Raw genomic sequence first — 23,128 nt, forward strand, 5'->3', positions numbered from 1 at the left:
ATAAACAAAATGGTAATTTAAAAGAGGACCTAACTAATCGATTAATCCTTGCAGCTCTAATTGGTGTAAACCTAAAGTAGGAGAATATTTTCTTGTGTGGGCACAGTTGCGTTCAAGAACATAAAGGAAAATACATTTTAGTAAAATGTCCCTCATGTCTAAAGACTTTTATAAAAACATGTGTTGTGTTTTAGGAAGGAAACCTCTTGTGTGGGAGATTTTATTTGTAGAGTGAGGTAGACAAAATAATCCGATTGCATTGTAATAATTATGTAAGAAGGTAAATTCTTTGTTTACAAATTGTCTCAACCGGTTTTCAACTGTATTCTTTGGATGATACAAAATGATTTATTCAATACAAGAATTGGGAGTTTTTTTTCTATTAAAATGAGACTGTAAAGGAAAAATGTATCCTTCAGAAAATAAGAAAAATCAGCATTTTTTTGTCTTTTTTTATTACACTAAAGTAATAAATAGAGTAATTTTGCCACTACAACAGTATTTCTGTGTCTTTATACGTGCAGGCCACAATGAAAACAGTTCATACATGGAGAGCGTTGGTGGCATTTTACCGGTAATCTTTTCCACTGTGACATTCAACAATTGTGCAGGTGGGGGAGGTTAACTGTCTCTCACGCTTTATTTATTAGAGCACAGCACACATGTGACCCCTCTACATTATCAGAGATGGATGGACGGTCAGTGTAACTATGAAGCCATCCTGTTTTATCTTTTCAGCATTTATTCCTTATTGCGTTTCGTCATCCAGAAAAGAAAAAAAAAAAGGGAAAATGGATGTTAGCGCTTCCAGCCCGGCTGAGATATCTCCTATAAGAGGAGACTGAGGAAAGGTGAAACTGATATGGAGACTAAGGTCGATACGAGAAAGGAAGTAAGAGCCAGAAGAGAGTGATGCTGCTCGGTCTGCCCTCCTCCCTCTCGCCGAGCCCTTTGGGCTCTTCACCCTCATAGGAAGAGACAATGATGAACTCAAGAAGCCTATTTATAGCCTGCATATGGCCAACACTAGCCCTCTGTTTCTGCTCTTTGGACATCCGCCTTGGCTAGTTGTGCATGTGCATGTGCACATGTGATTAGGCTCATGACAGAGAGGGGGAAAAAGAGGGGAAGAGGAGGAGAAGAGTGACAGAGACTCAGTGGATTTAATCCAGAGGAAGAGGAGAGGATAAGAGGCAGAGCCGAGGCTGGGCTGTGATCCATCCATCAGTACGGAGGAGTGCTGAGTGCTTATTGGAGCCTCATACAGGAATTCAGCTCAGTCTTCTTCTTTTTTTTTTGGTTCATTTGACCTGACTTGAAGCCAGGACTCCTCCCCTGGTAATGGTCTCCGCTTTGGCAGCATTTTTTCACAGGAGCTTTGCCAAGTTGTCAGGTGAGAAGGAAGAGCTGGAGGAGGTGAGTTGACTTCATGCTGAGAATGTGTTTAAAAGCAACTAGCTGTCACCATGTCGGTGTATTTAGCTTTCTGCACCGTGGCGTTTAGTGTTGAATCCACTGCAGCTGATGCTTTCTGCTTTGGCTTATGCTGTGTGTGGTATTCCTGCCAGAATAATCTCATGAAGACTGGTTTTGCAAATTCCAAGTGCATGTTTTTGAAGGTGTTTTAACTTTACTGTAGAGCTGAAACAATTCGTTGATTAAAGGATTGACAGGAGATTAATCGGCATCAAGGCACAGGTTCCAGCTTCTCAAATAATAACATTTGCTTGATTTCTTGACCTTCTTTGATATCAAACCATATATGTTTGGGTGTCAGACTCGAGGTCGGACAAAACAAGACATATGGATATGTGAACTTGGGCTTTGAGAAACTGTGAAGGGCCTTTTTTTAAAAACTTTTTTTCTGACCTTTTATGGACCAATCAATAAATTAAGTAAATGAATGTTAACCATCAGTTGCAGCCCTACTTTGTTGTATTATTATTTGAATGTTGCGCTATGCGGTAAACAATGACTGAAAGCACACTCATTCAAATAAATGCCCCTTTTCATTAGTCACTAATCTGCCTAATTAATACTTTTTAGCAGTAGAGATCACGTTTCTAGATCCCAAGATGTATGAGAAAACAAAGGAAAGCTGCTCAAACACGAGTAGCCAAAAATGATCGTCATTGTATTTCACATAATGTGGTTATTTATTCATCCAATAAACATTATTCGATGCATTTTTAGTGTTGCTTTCTGCTGACTCCTGCTCTGCGGCACTCTCTGTCGCCTGCAATGAGAGGTGAAGAGATGCAGTTTCACAAATTAGTCAGTAGAGGTCATATATGGGCAGAGATTATGTCTGAGTGATGTAGAGACACACCCTGATCCTGATTTCTCTCTCTTGGCGTGTACTTCTCGTTTGTAAGCCGTGCTGCTGGCACTGAAGGTGACGAGGTTCATCACCCGAAGCAGACCGTTCAGAGCGCGTTGGAGTGTGAAGTGCACAGTTAATAAGCAGTGAGCGTAGGGCGAGGGATGAAGCACCCTGCTATCAGTTCAATCCACTCGGGCTGTTTGTACCTGCCTGTGAACACACTCATTCTTTATCTTGGCACCTTTTAATTAACCAGCAATTATATGCGAGAGATGTAATAATGTAGATAGAAAGTCTGCGTTCCTCAAGGTCAGACAGCGTGTGTCTACTGCTGTGTGTGTGTGTGTGTGTGTGTGTGTGTGTGTGTGTGTGTGTGTGTGTGTGTGTGTGTGTGTGCAGATTAATTACACATTTCTGTGTCCAGCCAGTGCACATCTTCGACTGTAATCCTCACTTAACTCCTGTCTGTGACTCAACACACAGAATGTAGGGCTCTAATTTCCAAACTGCCTCTGGTCTTTAATCTCTCCGCATGAACTTCAGTCGTCCTGCAGAGTGATGTTTAACTGCAAGCAGATGCAATTTGCTCGAAAATGCGCAAGAGGGGGGAACTACAACATGACCCACCGTCAGATCACCAACCGTCGCCATGTATCTTCCCACCAGCGTGCATGTTGGTTCATTGCTCTCGGCCTACCCTAAAACACCGGTCATGTTCCAACACATGTCCTTGGCCTGCACATATATTTGCAAGTTGATTGTGTGAGTCATTTTGTGCAATATTTGGCCTCACAACACACATGGGGGGTTGTCTTAGTCACAGTTTGTAATACCCACCTCAAAGATGATGTGAAGGAAAAGTGTGTGTGTGTGTGTGTGACCACATCTCGCTCCCGTCATTATTATTTTTTCCAGAGCTGCCACCTCTGAGTCGGCTTCCTTTTGGCCCAGATTCCCACCGAGGGAGTCTCTGCCCTGTAGGCGGCCAGCTACAAACATGCAGTGACAATTCAAATCAAGTCTAGTTCACTGACTCTGGCTGTGACTCAGGACACTGAGCGCCAGGCGGAAAAGATGCATTCGCAACCCGCCAAGCTGTGACAGATAGAAAAAAGAGAGAGGCAGAGAGAGAGAGAGAGAGAGAGAGAGACGAGGCAGTGCAGAGTGTGAGGCAGTTTCATGGGTGTTTGACCAGGTGTGTGTTTTAGCTCAGTACTTTAGTTCAGAGACACTTGGACTGGAACAACGCCAGGTCCATTTGCAAGTCAGAGAGAGAAAGGGAGAAAGGGAGAGAGAGCGGGAGAGAGTGGCTGCCAGCTAAGTAGTCTGATCTACAGGCACCAACTGCAGCAGAGGATCTGTGGAGGGTATTGTTATGCAAGCAGGAAGGGAGCAGTCCCACTCTGATCCAGGCATCGGACGGAGGTCTGGGATGCTCCGGTCCTCCCGGCTGTTCGAGCTGCAGGCTGCTGTTCGCTGTCCAATCTGGGAATTAGCATATCAGACAGAGCAGCGTTCTGTACTCTGCAGAGTGAGATCATGAGGGGGACGGACTGATGGACACCTGCTCGTCACTCAGCCTCCAATGCACTTGTTAACGAGCCACTACGTTTTTTTTTGTCAACCTCCATTTAGGTAAGTTTGAATTCCTCGTTGAATACTGAGAATATATTACATTTGTCTAGTGAGAAGCATGCAGCTGCACAGTTTGATCTCTAATTAAATGGACTTTAAATCATTTTATTGATCTGAACTTTCCATTCCCTCATAGTAGTGTAGTGTAAAAAGTGTAGTACTACAAATTGCATTATACTTTTTTTTTTTTTTTTTTTGGAAGACCTTTAACAATATAATATCCTGTGTTTGACTGATATATTTCTGTCATGTGTGTGGCTGCAGTCAGAGAGACAGAGAGAGAGAGAGAGAGAGAGAGAGATCAGAGGGAAGCAGGACACAGTCAGGCTGCTGAACTAATTCCTGCATTGACTTTGCGGTCCCATGCTGGACTTTTATTGTCCGGTCTGTGACTGGTGGGAGTCATGCGCCCAGTAATTATCTGGGGTGTGCTGCTGACTCATACCAGGGTGTGTGTGTGTGTGTGTGTGTGTGTGTGTGTGTGTGTGTGTGTGGCTGTGTGTGTGTGTGTGTGTGTGTGTGTGTGTGTGTGTGTGTGTGTGTGTGTGTGTGTGTGTGTGTGTGTGTGTGTGTGTGTGTGTGTGTGTGTGTGTGTGTGTGTGTGTGTGTGTGTGTGTGTGTGTGTGTTACTGGCTACCACTGCATCAGGCTCATAATTCACTACTCATCTCCTTAGTTTACAGTGAGATACAGTAGACTGTAGATCATTCACGTGTTGCTGTTTGATGAAAGGGTGGATCAACATGAAAAATGTTAGCTGTTTATTTGTCAAAACTTGAATAAAAAAATTCAATAAAATACCTGCTTCTGCACTGTCACCAAAATAAAACCCCTGCTTTGGCAGGAAATAAAGACGTTAAAGCTGCCTGCAACTAAACAATATTTTATATAAACAGTTCACATCACTAAATGAAATATGTGTTCTCATAGTGATGAACCCACAGAGAATTATAACCTGAACCTGCAGCTCCTCTCAGTGCTTTAGGGTCTTTCAGCTCATTGTTTTGGTTTTCCAGCCTGCGACTGTTTTGTTCATTTTCACATCACTTTAGTGTCGTTTTCCATCACAGCAGGCGGCTTTTTTTAGGGGAAAAAGCTCGTAAAAAACTTTACGGTACTTGCCTAGCACCAATTGGTAGACGGATAAAGTTGTTGGCCAGCTGGAGCATTTGAACAGCCAAAAAGGCCAATATTTCGTTCCCAGGTTGGTGGAGACCAAAGCAGAGCTAAAAGTAGTGTGCAGATTTAATTTCATTGGGCGACCAGAAACGCAACTTAAAATAAATGCTGATGATGCCAAATTTGTAAATTAGCTGTTCTTTGCAAACAAGTTTCCCAATTTTACAAGGAATAATGTATTTAAATAATGTTCATAGCTTGTTCCGCTGCCCCCAAGTGGCAAACAAATCTGCTTCAGAGGAAAGGATCCCTGGAGTCAATCAGCCTCTGGGAACCATGAATTGTTGTTAAAATATTCCAGTCCATCTAGCAGATATTCCTCAAAAGATTTAACATGTATAAATAAATAAAGAAGTAATATGAAAAGGCAATAGAATCAGATGCAGGTTTTTATACTCTGTGCTTCACTACAACACATTCTGTTTGGTACCATAAAGAATTGATGTTCCATACCAGGCCCTTGCATTCACAGATGCACAAAATACAGACCATAAAGTAATTCAATTCTAGATAGGGAGTCCATGCATGGCTCTGTGAAATACCACTAATGGCGGGTGATGTCATTGCCAATAAAGCAGACCTGTTGTGTATTTGCAACTTGCTGCACTTTTGAACTTAACTTACCTCAATGTCACTCTGGATTACAGTAAGACAACACAGAAATAGTGTCTTGTGGCAAGAAGACAACAACTATGGTGGTGACAAAATGCTGCTGACGGCATAATTTGCTGTCTTGTCAACTGCCTGCACCGTTTCCAAGACACTCTCTGCATACGTAAGAAAGAGGCTTTGTAGCTTCCTTCTCTTCAGAGAAGAACCACGGAGAGCTTTGTGGCTACATTGAACGACTGCGCAGTAAATCCAAAGTTGATTTTAAATTACACATATCATCAAAATAATTATGATGATTATAATATTATAGCGCATGCACGCACAGCGATTTTATGCCGGGATGTTCTAAAATGCAGGAGAGCATCATGTTCAAAGGGCGATTTTTGTTCCCTTGTAAATGCCACGTCTCAGTGTGTCCTGAATCCAACTGTCTGTAAGTGTTTGTGTGTGTGTGTGTGTGTGTGTGTGTGTGTGTGTGTGTGTGTGTGCGTGTGTGGTTTGTATGGTTTGGAAAGTCCTGTACAAAGTCAAGCTCCAGCGGCAGACATGTTCCACCTTGGCTAACCCAAAATGACAGCCTCGGAAAAAACCTGATCCATATTTGATGTGTACCTCATAAAGCTGTTATACAACATTTGAGTGTTCAGAACAGGGATTTGTCGGATTGGATACAAAGATGTGACACGAGATGAAGGTGACTCTTCCCTTGTTGTGCAGAGGTTCTGGCTTCTTCTTTTTGTTTTGACTCTGTGATGGCTGCCAGAGACGAGGATGTCAAACATGAACGGTTTTGGGCGAATGTGTCACGTCAGGGTTGATTGTTACACTATGGTTTCATTCTGGAGCAGCTGTCTGTCAAAGGACACATTTTAGTTACTTATGTAGTGCTGTGTTTGTCTTGTTATCTTGAAAAATAATAAAATAGATAATTTCATGCATGTTTTGATCCGCAGAAAATGAGTTACACTTGACTGTGGCTTCCTTTATAAATATATAATGATCCATACTACATAGTTTGTTTGAAGTGTAATCAGATACAATAAATTATAAAACTTGAACTTTACAAACATACTTTATCGTAGTTCATTAGTCTTCAGGTTACAATTATTGTCACTGTAAACATCCTGACAGCTGTTGAGTGACACTGCATCTCCCTGGAGAACTGGCATTCCAATTCAGCTTCCCCCCTACGGGATCTGAAGCTGAGGTTGAACCTACATTGATGGAAGGACACAGGAGGCTCTCGGTGATGACACTGTTTAGATGAACTTGGAGTCAGTGAATGTCTGCAATTCCATTCATAAAATATGGATGCTTTTTAGCCTTTAACAGATTCCACCTTGTCGAATGATGTTAGTTCAACATGCGAAGGCCATAGTGGAGCTGCTCTGCTGTTTGTATGTGGCTGAACAGTGACAGTAATTTCATTTTGTTGTGTTTAATGTGAAATGTTTATATCCAAGGTGGTGTTTTTGTAGTTTAGTTCATGCTGCCAACGCTTATGAATAATCTTAGTGAATGAATTATTAAACCAGGGTTCGTTACATAAGTAAGTTGGATATAAAAAGTAAAACCAACAAAATGGCTATAACTCAAAACATCCAGTGTAGTAGTCCATCAGATTTTGCCCAGATTCAGATTTTTCTATTTCTTGATTCCTATTTTACCTTAAAGTAAATTACAAGTTGACTGTTGTAGATTTGTTTAAAATATATTTGATGTGAAATACATATTCACGTCCACAGAGCTTGACTAAAATTAGTGAGTGAGCTGTTAACAAAAGAGATAGAAATGATGACCAAAAAAAAAGAAAAAAAACTCAAATATAACTTTCAGATCAGGCTTATTTAATTAGCTTCGGTTAAGCTGAGGAAACAAAAACAGCTCGATTATAGCCTACTATTGTACTTGTGTATTTATTTTTACTTGTTTAGGCCACTTATTCAATTTTATGAATACCTTTTTAAATTGGGTGAAGGGAGAAGAACAGTAGAATTAAGGCAGTTCATTTATAAAACTTTTTTTCATCCACAGTGGCAGATCAAAGTAATTTCCAAATTGTTTAATTAAAGTGAGCAGTGAGGAGGTAGGTTTTCAATTTTTAGATTTAAACAGTTTAACAGTCAGATTTGGACAAATCATCAGGGAGGTTTTATAAGTATAACACACCATGTTTGATTGTCCCAGATCCAGTTTCCTTTAAGACACAGTTTGTGTGTATTTCACGTTAAATAACTGCTGACTTTAAACAACTAGGAATCCTGTGCTCCCGAAAGGGAAGTCTGATGTAGATAATACAGACAGATGGAGAAGGTCAGCATTTCACTTGGTCACTTTTGGTTCTGCAGTGTTACAGACTGAGCTCAGTGGTGCCACTGAGAGCCATATGCACGCAGGTTTACACTCCAACCATTTAAACTGTTTTCACTAATTAATTCCTCTCCTTCTGGCTGAAGGCGGGATAATGGTACAATGAATGGAAACCTGCATACCTGTCTGCTCTGCGTGTTGTTGTGCTTTGGCAGCCGGCATGCAATAGTCTTTTTTTGTCTTTTGCCCAAAGTGCTTGATGGAAAATGAAAATGCACGTGTTATTTCCTCAGCTGGCTCTCGAGACGAGCCGACGGCGTTCAGAAACGAGAAGAACAGATGCTTAATGTGTCGTAAAAAAAATGTGACTTTGACTGTGACAACTGAAGGAATGACTGCTGTCATTCTGACTCTGACATTGTAGAAAATGTGTGTTTGTACATACTGGCGTAGTATGTGAGGTTTTTGGGTTATAAAGTACCTTCCAGGACACGGTGTGTGTTTGCTGTTTGATTACAACTTGCCAAAAATCAATTTAATTACTTTAACTTTTAATAGTGAATGGAAAATTCCCAGGAAATGCATAGATATTACATTTATATAGTGATATGAGACTGAGATTTTAATGTATATCGCAAAACGTCATAAATGTTGTCTTTTACTGGTTTTGAAGGCTGCATTACGCTAAAGAGACGTAATTTTCTGAAGTTGCCAGACTGATCTAGCAGTTCTATTATTTGCCTTTACCCACTTAATCATTACGTCCACATCACATGATCATTAATTCAAAATCTCATTGTTTAGATACTCTGTAAAGGCACCAATGATTAATCGATACAATAATGTTGAAATACAGATATTGTGGTATTTAGTGAAATTAGATTTTTTTGTGCCATTTACTGTTTTTTTTTCAAAAAAACTTTTGGTACCAACCTTTATAGTTATCTGGACAATGTTGTCTAATGCTTTGAAAACTTAAATATCAAAGAAGTTGTCACACTTTCCTGAAAAACCTGCTTATTTGCAATAAACTAATTATGATTCACCAGAGAATTTGTAACTTTTTCTTCTAGCAATGAACTCCTCATTCACACATTGTTTTGGTTATTTCAATTTACCCCATAGGTCACCATTCACATGCTTTCAATATAATTTATACACAGAGAAACAAAAAGCTGCACATTTTTACTGACTGCGGTCTTTTCTTGGAGGCCTCAAGAATGAAAGTGAAAAATTACGTTTTATTTGCTTATGCATGAACTGAATCACTTGTACTATTTTAGGTGCTGTTGCTGCAGAGTTTGGCGAGTTTTCAAGTGTATCTCCAACGCACTTCTCTTCTCCCACCTGTTCTAATGACCCAGTTCGCAAAACTGATTGTCCACCACAGACAACTGCCCACTCTTTGACTCACCACAGCGCTGCAGTGTGCTCTGAAGACCGCCCTTCCTGTTCCTACATGAGCTTCAGTTCACTTCACAGAACTGTGTCAGTTGCATAACTGCAGCATAACTGCAGAGGCAGGTTGTTTCACTGTGCATGAGGGACCTCACAATACAACATCCTGTGCTGCTTATGATCCCTTATTCTGATCCTTCTGGGGCCATGTGTCTACTTTTGTACCAGGTTTAAAGAAATAATTTATGTCCGAGCAACAATGTAACCTGGAACATCACATGTGGGAAGGCCTCATTGACCCTGTTCAGCTTTAAGCCCGCAGACGGGGCTAGTTTAAAAGGCCTCTTCTAGGTTTAAATTGGAATCCGGCTCCTCTAGGCTTGTGTTTCTTTAAAAAGAGAATCAGGTCACTGCATGATTGAATCAGTCTGTGCACAGCTTGAAGCAAAACAACAGAAGTCGTCAAAGCAACCATACCGAATGCAAATAGTTATTTTGCTCGTTAATCAATTTAATGTTGGCACTAAAAGAAAACATGTAGCGATGTCACTTTAAAAATGTGAAGCTTATTATTTGTGCCTGAAGCCTGTAGTTAACTGTGTGTACGTTTGTATCGGCAGTGGCTGTCAAACCTGGTCCCCGGGCCACAGGTGGATCATTGCACTGTATTCCATCTCTGCTGATCAGGTGTGAAATGGCTCGTAAAATCATGTCAGAATGAAAACCAGCAGGGGGACAAGTCCAGAAGATTGAAAACAGCAGAGGGAGGGATGAACAAGAGACATTGCTGTGTTACTGTTCTGTATTGGATTTAATGCATGATGCACCTCATAAATAATCTGACCCGACAAATGGTTTTATTACACAGAAAGGAAGTCATCGTTGGAAAGGGTTTTTAAGAAGAGGCAGGAGCTTTCAAAAATCAAGCTGTTGGTGATTGGATGAGCCATTTGTCAATCAAACTCTAAAAGAAGTAAGTCGGGAGAAGAGCAAAAACATATTTTCCACTGAGAAAAGCCTTCAGTGCCGCTATTCGCTCTTCTTTGAATGGAGAAATACTCTCCAATTTTGATATGGCTACTTTGACTTCTACTGTGTAGTTTTGAATGAACAGCCTTCTCTCTGCTAGTAGCTCCTCACAGGACGCTGATTGGTCCGTGCTCTGGCTTAACAGACACAAACGCATTACTGGAATCCTGACTAGATGGACGGATGTGATCCTGTTATTCTCACATAATCTCTTGATGTCGCGAAAATCCACCTGCTGTGCGAGGAAAAAACCCATCAAGGCCTCTCATTAGTACATCACATAATTGTTTTTTGTATTATCATAATCCAATATAAGAACATGCAATGTTAACCATCACACTCTTGTTGTTTCTCATCCAGCTAACTCAGTGCTTCGATCATGATTGGAGAACTGATTTGCCCATCTTGGATAACTGCTCTGATTTTAAAAGAAAGGGAACTAGAGAGAAATAGCAGATATAGATAATTTTTTTTTTTTATAGATTGTGACCTTATTTAAAGCATCTATTTAAATATACATTTAATATGATTATTAAATAAAAAGCGGCTTAAACCAATCATTAAAAATCACAAAGTTAATAAGTAATCATTAATATATGCTATTTGTAATGGTGCCTATACTTTTTCTTCTCTGAATGTAAATGTTTTATTTCATAGAAGAGTTAATGGAGGTCTTTTATTTTAGGTGCAATGGCCCACAGTCACCACGAAACACTGCAGGTAACACTTAGATTAAAGAGACAATGATAAAATCAAATGTGTACGGCCAATTACAACATCTGAAGTCCCGTTACATCATGATGATAACCTACATGCCAATATTGGCTCATGATCATAGCGCCGCCTTCTGGCAGCATTGTTGAAAAACTGAAAATTTCAGAATCTTATCAAAGAGTAAACTGTAGGCCATTTCCAAAGAAGACATTTTGAAATGTCACAGTATGAAAAGCACAAGTGTAAATATTAAAATGAATGATTGCTCACTTTCACACTGTCATGTCTGAGTGGGATGATTACCTACTGTGACATCACTAGATTGGGTGTGGCCAGAAGTACTTGAATGTATCAGAACATCAGGAATGTTCAATAACCTTATTTTAAATGTGGATTTTTACCCCTTTAGATCATTTCTGTTTGATTGAATTATCTCTAACCTTTAGTGTTTTCAAACACAGCTGCCTGAAGCTGAGTCATTATCTAGGGTGTCGATGATGTCATGGCATTGCTGACCATGGTAATCACTTAAAAAGACTCATAAGGGAAAAGTCCCTGTAATGGGCGAACAGATTAACTTGCCCGCCTAAATACCCACTCTAATCTCGAGTGCCACAAAAAGTACAGTGGGCTTTAATGGAAAAGACAATATGTCAGTATTTGATGGTTTTATGGTAATCTTGACATTCAACAAACGTGAAAACAAATGAATAAAGTGACATTTGTAGTCCATGACGAGAAGAAAAAACACAGTTGAAAGAAGCACACTGCAGAGGAATGCTGCTGCAGAGAGCTGTAATCTCATTACAACGTGTGAAAGACGAGGAGGAAGACTATTATTGATGTTGGCGAGACGATGAGATTAGGAGAGAAAATTATTCCATTGCAGGAAACGCACCTTTAAAACATGTTGCTGTTCAAACTGTATTGTCTGGGATGGCGTTACAACAAAAAAAACAACAACACAGCAGCAGCTCTGATTATGTGACAGTGATTCACTTTCTTCTGGCCATAATGTCGTCAAACAAAACAAATAACAGGACTGCGAGTCTGCAGCCAAGTTAGCAGCTATGTGGGGCTTCTCAGTACAAAGCACAGTGATGCTTTGAGCTTACCTTAGCATGCTAACATGCTAGCAATGACAATGCTAACATGTTGATGTTTAGCAGGTATAATGTTTAACATGTTCACCATCTTAGTTAGCATATTAGCATTCTAGTATTAATTTGCACGAAACGCATAGAACAGCAGTTTTGTTTTGCAGGTATTTGGTCATAAACTAAAATATGATAGCGCTGGAGGAAAAGTCAGGTGATCACAAAAGTTATTTTTCATCCAGAGGGTAACGGGAATGATTATCCCAATTTTAAAGGTAATCCATCCAATAGCTGTTGAGATATTTGACTCTGAACCAAAACTGTTGACCTGTTGTTGGCACAATATGAAAAGTGGCTCACCAGTCAGAAGGCTCCATCCTCTGGGGACCATGAGTGTGTTTATAAAAACTATTTTCATCCAATAGTTGTTTAGATATTTCAGTATGAACCAAAGTGGTTGTCCGATCTAATGACGTTGCCTTCCATTGAACCACACCACTACAAATGTCTTAATTAATGTCAAATGTCTTTAACGGGCAAACAAATAACAACATTAATCAAATAGTAGTTTGGCTCCACTTTGTTCATTTGCAGCTTTGTCTACAAATGCTAATCGTAATTTACTAGATTGACTGAAATAATGCATTGACTATATTCTATTTAAACAGATAGATAAAGGCAAGAAAAAGAAAAACACTATATATGAAAGGTATATGATAAACCAAAAAACAGTGGCTTTAAGTTTCCTGCTATTTAGTTGTCAAAGTATCCCAAATAGCTGAAAAACAGTGGTGCTGAAGGGAAAACTACAAGACAAAGTGCAGCTTTCAGCCGTCGCAAACAATAGAAACACAAAGTCTCCACTGGTGTCACCTGACAGTATGCCTTCAGCCAAATGTAAGCAGAGCCATGCTTTACTTCTGTCCACTTACATGTTCATCTGCACATGTGAATGTGTCCTCATGTGTGATACAGTGTGAGTTGTACTCAGTTCATGTTTGCCCCCAACAGATTTCCTCTCCGACACAGGAAGCAGTGACAATCAGGAATCTGGGACTTGATGCTGCTATATTTAAAAATGAGATCAGGCCTCTTGTAAAACTAGATAGTACGACACTCTTGAGAAAATTGAATTATGCAGATAACGATGCACTCGTTCAACTCTATTATCCGTTGGTGCTCGGCTGTAGTGAAGAGAAACTGGAGCACGGAGGGACTGAAACCAAATTCAGCTCCGTGGAGTATCTGCAAGTGAAATGAAACATTCACCGTTTCATAGGGGTGATGTCTTACGAGATGATGTTTGGCGCAAATCAAAACGATAATTACAGAGTGCATCATGAGCCCTTAATGATCCACTGAGTTATAATGACCCTCAAATTTGGTCAACTTTATCTTCAGTCATTTATCTTCCAAAATGGATTAATGGCATTCAGGAAATAGACTCTTCTGCTGTCTTATGAGTGCATTATCGGACTCTTTGACTCTGCAGTTGGGAGGCTTCACCAGAGTAAAGTGATCCTTCACTTTTTTTGGTCAGTATGAGTATCTTTAGTCTGGCCCTCAGGCTGATTATAGGTTTGGAGGACTCGGGCAGTTTTAGCTCCTCTAGCCGCCGGCTGAATGGATGCTTTGATGATGGCTTGTTGAAAAGCTGGCATGTTAAAAAAAGAAGAAGCTCAAAGTCGCATTCAAACATGAGCCCTCCAGGGGAAAGACAAAGCTTAATGTCACCAGAGAAAGTTTGTAATATGAGTCACTAATACATCTGTTCATAATGGGTGAAACCTGTGTGTGTGTGTGTGAGAGAGAGAGACAGTAGACATGGGTGTAGGTGAAGTGAAGACATGGAGCTTCCCTTCAGCTCTTTCACTGCCTTGCTGTCATCCAGCATCGACCTGCCCCCGCTCACCTTAAAGCATCATGTGGGTCTAAATTGTATTACTGTAAACTGCATCATGCTGTTAAGTGTAGCTCGTCTCTGTGGAGAGAAACATTAGTCTGCACCGCGCCGTACTGTTGTCTCTCCATTGTCTCGGCGCTGAGGATTGACTAATGCTGGACATTTTTTTTAACTCAGGTAAGATGTAAACATGTTCCCTCATTTAGCTCTGACTGTTTAGATTCACAAAACAAGCAGTTTTGATTTAATTACCAGCTGGGACAGACACTCTGGTATTGTGAGTCTGTGTGTGTTTGTGTGTGTGTCATCGTGGCAAAATGTGGTCCAGGAGACACCTACTGTAGAAAGAACTACCACAGAGGCGGTTTTGAGTACTTTGACAGGTGTTCGATGTCTGTTGAAAGATTTTGTCAGCCTGATGGCATCTCAAAACTGCAATACTAATGTAGGCGGAGTTCTAAGATGGTAAATGGACTTGCATTTATATAATACCCGTCTAGTCTTTCGACAACTCAAAGCGCTTTACATTACAAGTCAACATTCACTCATCACACACACTCATACACTGATGGCAGAGGCTGCAATGCAAGGTGGCAACTTGCCCTTCTGACCTGCTCTTCATCCTGAGACCCTTAAAAAATGGGTGTGGTCCGAGCAAGGGGGCCGCAAGTAGGTTGTAATAAGAAGGAAGGGGACATCCCCCACACTTTGTACCCCAATGCACAATTTGGCATCACAGCCTGTGTGATCCCATCACAAGATCGTCTCTAGTTTAAGGGTGTCATCGGTAATTTGGGTATTATCGTGTAATAACTGTCACTGAGATGGCATTATGACATGATTAAATGCTGTTTTTAATTCACTAACTTCTGGTTACTCTTTCATTATTCACATTCACCTGTGAGTCTGCATGTGTGAAAAAATACTTTTTTATAAACTTTTTCTAATCTTCCTATCGATGAATCCACTAACCGTTTAAACTCTTCCTGGAATCTAATTCAGACTTTGGTTAGAAGTGTAAATAGATCTGACCCGGTACAATTGCCTTGTACTGTTGCTTAAAAGAGAGTTGAATGTTTATTCAGACACGAGGTCAACATGTAAAATTTCCAGTAGATGTCTGAAAGAGGTTGTAGAGATATAAAACAACAATATACTGTGCAACCAAGAACTTTAAAGTAGCAAAAGAATGTAAGAGAATAAAGAAAAGACAATGTAAAGAATGTAAAAATGTGTGGAGGAGTAGATCTTTATCGATCACTGGTAGATTTTGTTGAGATGTTCTTCAGAGAAATTCTGTTGTAAAATGCTGACTATGCATTCAGGGGAAAATTGGTATTTGTCAACCATCGACTGATTACCAATAAAGTGTTTAGACATAGTTACTCAAACTTTAGATTATAGTCATCTGTTATCAGTTATCAGCATATGATGAGGGGATGGTGGCGATGGAGGCGACGGAGCTAGGGGACTGAAGAAGCCCCCACCTTTTATGTCTTTTGGGGGAGAGGTGGTGTCTGCCGGGCCGCGGTGGGGACAGCTGGTGTTGGCATGGCCTGAAAGGAGCCGTCCTCCTGCTGCCTGTGCCAAGTGGTGTCAGCCGCCACTGGCTATCGCAGCACGCTGCACACCGGAGGTCGTGGCGAGAGGAGCAGGAATACATTAGGAAAAGCTGTTGAAACATATGGCGTCTTTTTGACATCCAACTGATGCTTTGATTGATTTTCTGTTGCACTGTTTGATTATGATTTACCTTTTTTTTTTCTATTATGATTTAACTTTTTTTTTTTTTTTTTTTTCCTTACTTAAAAGTGCTGTTAAACTGCATTCTGCACTAGAGTTTCATTCACTTTCTTGTTCTCAGTGTTTCTGCCAGATGATGAATCTGAATTGGTGACTAGTCTGGTTCTCAGACCTTTTTGGCTGCTTTGATGTTGTAACTGATACATACTGGTATAAAGGTCCTTCCCCTCAAACCATCCTCCCCTCTTTCTTCTTTCCCACTTCGCTTACATCCACATTTAGTCAGTCAGAACCTCTGAGGTTAGAAACCTCCTCTGTGAGGCAGACGTCCTGGAATGCACAGCTGTTTTACAGTATTCTTGACAGTTTAAAGATTAAATGAAGGCTTGTTATCCGTCATGCACTTTTCAGCGAAGAATAGATTACCACAGAATTCCACTACCAACCTGCACACCACAGTTTTCTTCAACCACCACATATACAGTATTTGACGTTTTCAGTCGCATATAAACTTTTGTGATTTTTCTAATAATTACGTGTAAAAGAAACATCAATCTATCATTTTCTAAAAGTAGGATACATTTGGTGTTGTGGAGTTGGCAGTAGCCCTTGAGTCCATTTGTATTGAAGTGGTAAACCCAAACAATTATGCAGGCATGTTGGCTCCCTCACTGTTTAGACTCAAAGGAAATTTTGACATTCCCGAAAATACGCTTTTTTGCTTTTTGCAGAAGCTGGTTAGCTAAGCTACGTGCAAAGAGTGTGAGTCAGCAGAGACTAATTAAACAAATAAGATATAACATGTTATTTAGTTAGCTTTAGAGGTGTTGGTAGTTGGATTTTTGTTACCTTTTAAACAGACTCAGGGCAGCTGTTTCCCCTGTGTGCAGTTTTTGTACTAGGGTGGCAGGCTGCTTAATATTATTGTTACTGATAATAGTCTTTCAGTAAAACAACACGTTTGTAACAGTTTTGTCATTTCAAAAATCTGGATGTTAAGCATAGAATACTGTGAGTCCTTATTGTAGCTGTTCTTCTGTTCTGCTAAACTTACTTTTTATGTTTTTAGTCTGAACTGTTTTTGTAAAACTGCAATTTCTCTGAAGCTGTCTGCCAGTATAGTGATACGTCACATTTTGAAGCATAGATTTAGTTTTTTAGATTTCCTTTCTTTCCCCTGCAGACCTCAGTCCAGTGACGGTCACCAACCATGAGCGGTGGAGTGAACTTCAAAGTCATATCTCAGAGTCAGAGCGACGCAGGTGTCAGCTCCGGTCTGCCTCTACCTCGAAGCATGATGCCTCATCCCAAACAGCAATACGGCGTCCCCCCCCATCCTACGGGTCAGTATCAACACCCACCTAGACGACAGCTTTCCTACTCTTCATCTTCATCCGTGTCCTCGGGTCCTGCAGAGATGCTGAGAGGTACAGCTTTAAAGAACCACCTGCTGCAGCAAAAATCAGGCACCTATTCCCATAGAAGCCCAGCAGCTACAGAGCGTACCGATGGGACGTGCTCGGCGTACAGCAGCCCTCAGATACCAAAGAGGGAAGTCCGACGCTCTAAAGACACACTGGACCTCCGCGCCAGCACGCTGAACCAGACTGCTTTGCGAGACCTCCAGTTGAGACGAACCACCAACAAAAACTGGACTTTTGGAAAATACCGTCTGAAGAGTGTAGACAACGCAGCTGAGGGTGACGCCTCGTGCCGGCTCTCTTCCAATGTCCAGCTAGGACACGGAAGAGGACGTCTCTTTTCTAATAAAGGTGCAAATGGCAATGAGCTTCCGGGTGTTTCTTCCTCTGGAATGGGCAATGTCCAAAAAGAGGTGAGGAATATCTCCTACCAGCACCTGGGAGCTTCAGAAAGAAGCGTGTCCAGCGGCAAATCAAAGTCTTCTCATCACACGTTCAACATGCCACGCAGAAGGAGCGAGCCAGGAAAAGTCAACATGGCCGCTATTGCTCCCTTCAGGTTCAGGTGAGGGCAGTGTTTCACCTTTTTGAGATGGAAAGATAAGCAGCGTTGCACAGACTGCAGTTTATTTTTAGGACACTTCGAATATGACGCAGCCGTAGGGCATCTCATGTTGTCTCTTAGAAATCGTCATCTCTGTTTTTAAAAAAACAAGTTTTTTCCACTTTTAGTAGCACTTCATCAAAATTGAATCTGTGTTTTTCATGTTTCTTTCTTTTCCTTTTTAGGTTTCAGGTCCATGATGACACAGATCCCGCCCTCGATGATCTCAGTGACTGTTCTTCTGACTCCATGGAGGTCTGCTGTGACGAGCTAGGTGAGTCTCATTGAATCTCCTCCCGATGATGTTTCCATCCTGGGAAGGTTGACACACCTGATTCTCTAGACCCGTGGTTCCTAATCGGGCGTCCCAACTAATTAGAAAGGGTCTCAAGATGATGGAATGGATGTTAAAGACAAAAACATGTTCCTATGTTTTTGTAAATCTTTGTTCTTTTCTCGTAAAATTGTGAAAATTCTTCTTCTTCTTCAGGCCTCTAGAAAACGACCCCGTTGGGTTGCACCAGATTACCCATTTCTATTTCTCCTTGTTTCCTGTCATCCCTTTCCCATCTCATTAATGCATGAGATCATCTCCAAAAACTACATAAAATAATCGCCCTCAGCTCAGACGAATGCAGCATGTGACAAGAGGTTGCACAACGAGCCAAAAAATGTTGGGAACCACCGTAGTAAACCAATGAAAAGAAACTGTTGCTCAATCATAAAAAACTGTTGCTCAATCATAAAAAAGGATGATATCTGATATCATCCAGGATCTTAAAAAAGCAGGCTGTCCATAAAGTTGAATTACTTTATTGTCTTACAATTAAATAAAGCCTCTGTTCTTATGAAGTACTAGTCCTCCACTGTAGTGTCAGAACAAGTTCCTTAAATCTTGCAAAAAGCAAACTTTTTCACTCGGTTCACAGCGTTCAACCACTTTATTGCAAAACCCAGTTTTTCCAATTGTGTAATGTGGCACACTGTAACACCCAAGCTTTAATATGGCTGAATGTTGACACTGGACTCTGTTCAGCGCGGCAGTTGTTCTCACCAGAGCTGCTGCCAACTCTTCATACTATATGTGTCCCACCTGTTATGTGCATCAGGATTTCCTGATGTGCTTCATTTCTTTCTTTATGTGCATGTGGGAAAACACAGATTCTTGGCAGAGAGAACTCTTCTCTCAAATCACACAGCGCTGTTAATGCGGCTCTGTTTCCTCAGTGTTTTTTTGTCTCTGGTGAGCGATCCCGATTCTATTTACGTAATTTCTGTCAATGATGTGTTAAACATTGAAAGTTGGGTGTTTTGTTTTGTTCTGATTCCTGCAACAACTCTGTGCCACGCATATCGTGTTGCTTAGAGACCGACATACAAACATGCCGTTTGTAAAAAAAACAAGGAACTAGGAATATCTTGCTGAGTGAAGGCAATTCACCATCAACAGATACAACCACAACTATTCAATCAATTAGTTCCAATTAGAGAGAGATTACATAACTAAAGATCTACTCTAAATAAGTGATATTGATTTAAGTAAGTAAGCAGACGCTATTAACTCCGGGTTGACAGCTGTGACCACAAGACAGAATTAATACTTAAACATGTTAATTGTTTGAGTTCCCATCAGGAGATTTGTAGATATATTTCCAGAGGCCTCATCATGATGAAACTTTCCCAAACCAAATAAGTGAAATACATCTGCCAAACACCAAAAACTAATTTTATCAAACAAAAGAGTTAAAATAAAACCCTACAGCAATGCTAGCAGCTCTGTAAGGCTGTACTGGGACACAGCAGTGCTTTACGCTAAATGCTAACAGCAGGTATTACTATATATATACTATGTTTATCATCTTAGTTTAGTGTTTAAGCGTGCTAAGATTTGTTGATTTACACTAAACACAAAGTACAGCTGAGGCTGATGGGATGACCCAACATGACCCAATGATGACGCCAGATGAAAAATTTAAGGGATCACCAAAGTTATTATAATTCAGACCATGAATGTGCCAATTTTATGGCAATTCCACCAATAGTTATTGGGACATTTCAACCAAATCCACAAAAGCTAGCCACATGATGGGGCCAGAGGGTATTTCAGGGGATCACTCAAATTATTTGGATTCATACTCTGGGGACCATGAACGTCTGTACCAAAGTTCAATCCCTCCTAAATCTGTTGATACATTTCAGTCTGGATAAAAATGGTGGACTGATTTAGAGCCGCCAGTGTGGCTAAAAAGGGAATAATAAAAAACAAATTAAAGTGTGTACCACCATGGTCTGGGTGTATACTCTATTGGCTGCAGGGTGTCCATTAATTCCTTTTAAAGGACACCCACTAAGTAATTCCAGTGAAACTGTCTGGTCACTGTTCTGAATGAATGCGCTGGCTACATTAAATCACAAAAATAAATCTGAATCTCTCATTTATATCTCTGATGTCAGTCCTGAAATGCCTCATCCTTTGAACACCACAGGGTGGTGACAGAAGCTGCAAGAAGTAAGTGACACTGCTCGTGTGATCTACTGGTACTTTGTAACACATAAGTGATCATCCCACATCTCATTCGCTATTCAACTAGCATCCTAAGGCTGCGGACGAGAAAACACTTTTCTTGGAAAAAATCTTTAGCAATTTAGAGACGATAACTGGGCTGGTTAGCTAGCTTGTCTTACTGTGAAACTTATATAAGTTTATTTTCCGTTTGTCAACCGTACGCAGTGTTATACACTTTGAATTCAGCCAGCATAACGTTGGCTTTCTGGCTCGTAGTTGAGCAGAAATATTCTGTGAGCTGAGCTGACTAGAAGTTTGTCCTATTTACTAGAGCAGTGAACGACGATCACATTGCAGAAGAGCCTTATCGGAAGGGCATGATTGTTCCAGGTATTAACAAACCCTCACATGTAACGGATTTGTGTCTTGTGAAAAACTGTAAATTGTGATTGTATAAGCATGAAAATATGAATTAGTGGTCTTAATTTTGATTATTTGGTAAGTGACCATGGTATAGGCGGAATAATACCCTTCAAAGTGTTCATTATTAGGAATTAATGGACTCCACGGAGTCGGCAGAGGCAATAACATGGCCTTCACACTGTCCATTTATTTCTGCTAATGTACACATCGTTGGGCATTATCCCAGCAGCATCATGTTCAAAGCCTAAATTACTAGGCTGCATCACTTTACAAGTCATTTTGGCTAACATTTCTGATATATTTGTCGCTCCTGATCACCCAACATGTAGTCTTTTAAGAAATGACCTCATGTAATTGCACCCGGCTATTATAAACCCCTCTAACTGTGTTCTTAATTACCATAATGACTTGGAGGGTGGGAGATCCTCCAGCCAGCCTCCTCAGGGAGAGACGAGACAAGAGACCGAGCGGTCCTCCGCTGAGGGTAGACAGATGCAGGACGGAGAGATCGAGTGAGTGGTTTGATGGGAGGATCGGCTTTCACCTCCTGTCTGGGAGTTCCTCTCGTCCCAGCTGGACGGACCTGAGGGACGCTTAAATTCAGTTTTTGACCATAGAGCAGAGAGATGTGTCTTTGTAAGCTGTCATCCGGCTCCAACTACAAGTTAGCTGGAAAATGAAAAATATGTATTTTTTTTTTATTCGGGTTCCATTCAGTAGGAAACATCTGCAGAAACTCTGTTAGGACCTCTGGTGAGAAATCTTACTTTAAAATGACTAAAGTTTCACAGAAGGGAGGATTCACTTGTCCAGGATCCATACAAAATAGCAAATTAATCACTTAAATGTTTAAACAAGATGGTTTTACCTCTTCTATCGTTTCCAGCAGCTTGAATTCATCATGAATGGATTATAATTTGCTCAGCACATGAAGAAACTCTCATAACTGTTCGAGTGGTCTTCATCCCTCAGGCTGCTCACATTCCTGCAACACAATGATTCTATTAGATCCCTATCAGGGGCTTTTGTATAGCAATAATTAGCCCATGACTTTGACATCATCTACAAACCCAATCTACGCACGTGCTTTTAACACCATCCTTCACCCTACATTGATGTTTTCTGTGGTTTTCCCCTTTGAGCATATGTGGAGGTTCTTGAATCCGTTGCTTTATAGCAGCTGAGCGGCCCTAAAATGATCACACATGCTGTCCAGGGAAATATATAATAGACAGCTGTGTAACTGTGCTGTCATACCCTGTACACACAATAAACACACACACACAATTACTCAGCTGGCCAGTTGGAAAGTTAGAATCAGACCCAGATGTGAAAGAGACCAAATGAAAGCTACAGCTCCACCCTTCCTCTCTCCTGAGACGCGGTGGCGATTTGAGAGTTTCAACATATTTATCTATGCTGGGACATTTTACTCAAAAACATAAAATGTGGTGATGCTTGAAGAAACATCAGGGAATCACTATAGTCATTGGCATTCGTGCTCCAGGGGCGATTAATATGTTTCCCAAGTTTTATGGCAATCCATCCAATAGTTCTGGAGACATTTTTTACAAAAAAAACCCCAACAAGTTAGACTCATAGTGGCGCTAGAGGAAAACTCACAGATCATCAAAGTCAATAGGCGTTTTTGCCATCACAGCAGCAACTAAAATCAAGGGGTCGTATTCACAAAGAGAATTATCTAAGGGAGCTCCTAATTAAGCCTAAACATTTTCTAGCAAGGAAACAGAACTTCAAGGAAACTTCTCGGGGCAAGGAAGGAACAGAAACTTTTTACCTAATGAGGAGGTGTGGTTGACCCCGATTTTAGGTATGACACATTCTTTTCAAAATGTGTGATTGGGTGATCCGAAAAAGAAAAAGAAATGTGCACTCTTAGTGATAAAAGACACAACATTACAGTGAAATCAAAAGGCCGAATCATAGACTTTAGTCTATTCCGACATTGTGTTAATATGAATCAAAAAAATATATATATCTGTTGAAATAGTTTTAATCCATCAGTTTTGTGGGCTAGTTTAAAAGTAGCCCACATTTTTTGAAAACACTGACTTATTTGTGAAGTAGCCTTTTCACATGCTGGTAGTTGTTGCATGTATTTACCATGCTGGTCATTTTAGTTCATGATCTATTATACATGGAATATGGTATTGCTTTTAAAGGGTTTTTAAAGCTTGAAACATATGGTGCACAGCAGAAGTCTACATCCT

General features: G+C 40.6%; 1 protein-coding gene across 1 annotated transcript in view; it reads left to right on the forward strand.

Annotated features, from left to right (window-relative positions):
- The first annotated feature begins 17,153 nt into the window (after positions 1-17,153).
- The window catches only part of nav1b (neuron navigator 1b), a 52,488-nt gene continuing 46,513 nt past the window's right edge, over positions 17,154-23,128 (forward strand). Inside the window, exons 1-2 of the mRNA XM_054616145.1 lie at positions 17,154-17,929; positions 18,154-18,242. Coding sequence (XP_054472120.1) covers positions 17,154-17,929; positions 18,154-18,242 — 865 coding nt within the window. The remainder of the gene's footprint in view (positions 17,930-18,153; positions 18,243-23,128) is intronic.

The sequence above is a fragment of the Anoplopoma fimbria genome, chromosome 17 (assembly GCF_027596085.1).
Source record: "Anoplopoma fimbria isolate UVic2021 breed Golden Eagle Sablefish chromosome 17, Afim_UVic_2022, whole genome shotgun sequence".
In the NCBI taxonomy this organism is placed as follows: Eukaryota; Metazoa; Chordata; class Actinopteri; order Perciformes; family Anoplopomatidae; genus Anoplopoma; species Anoplopoma fimbria.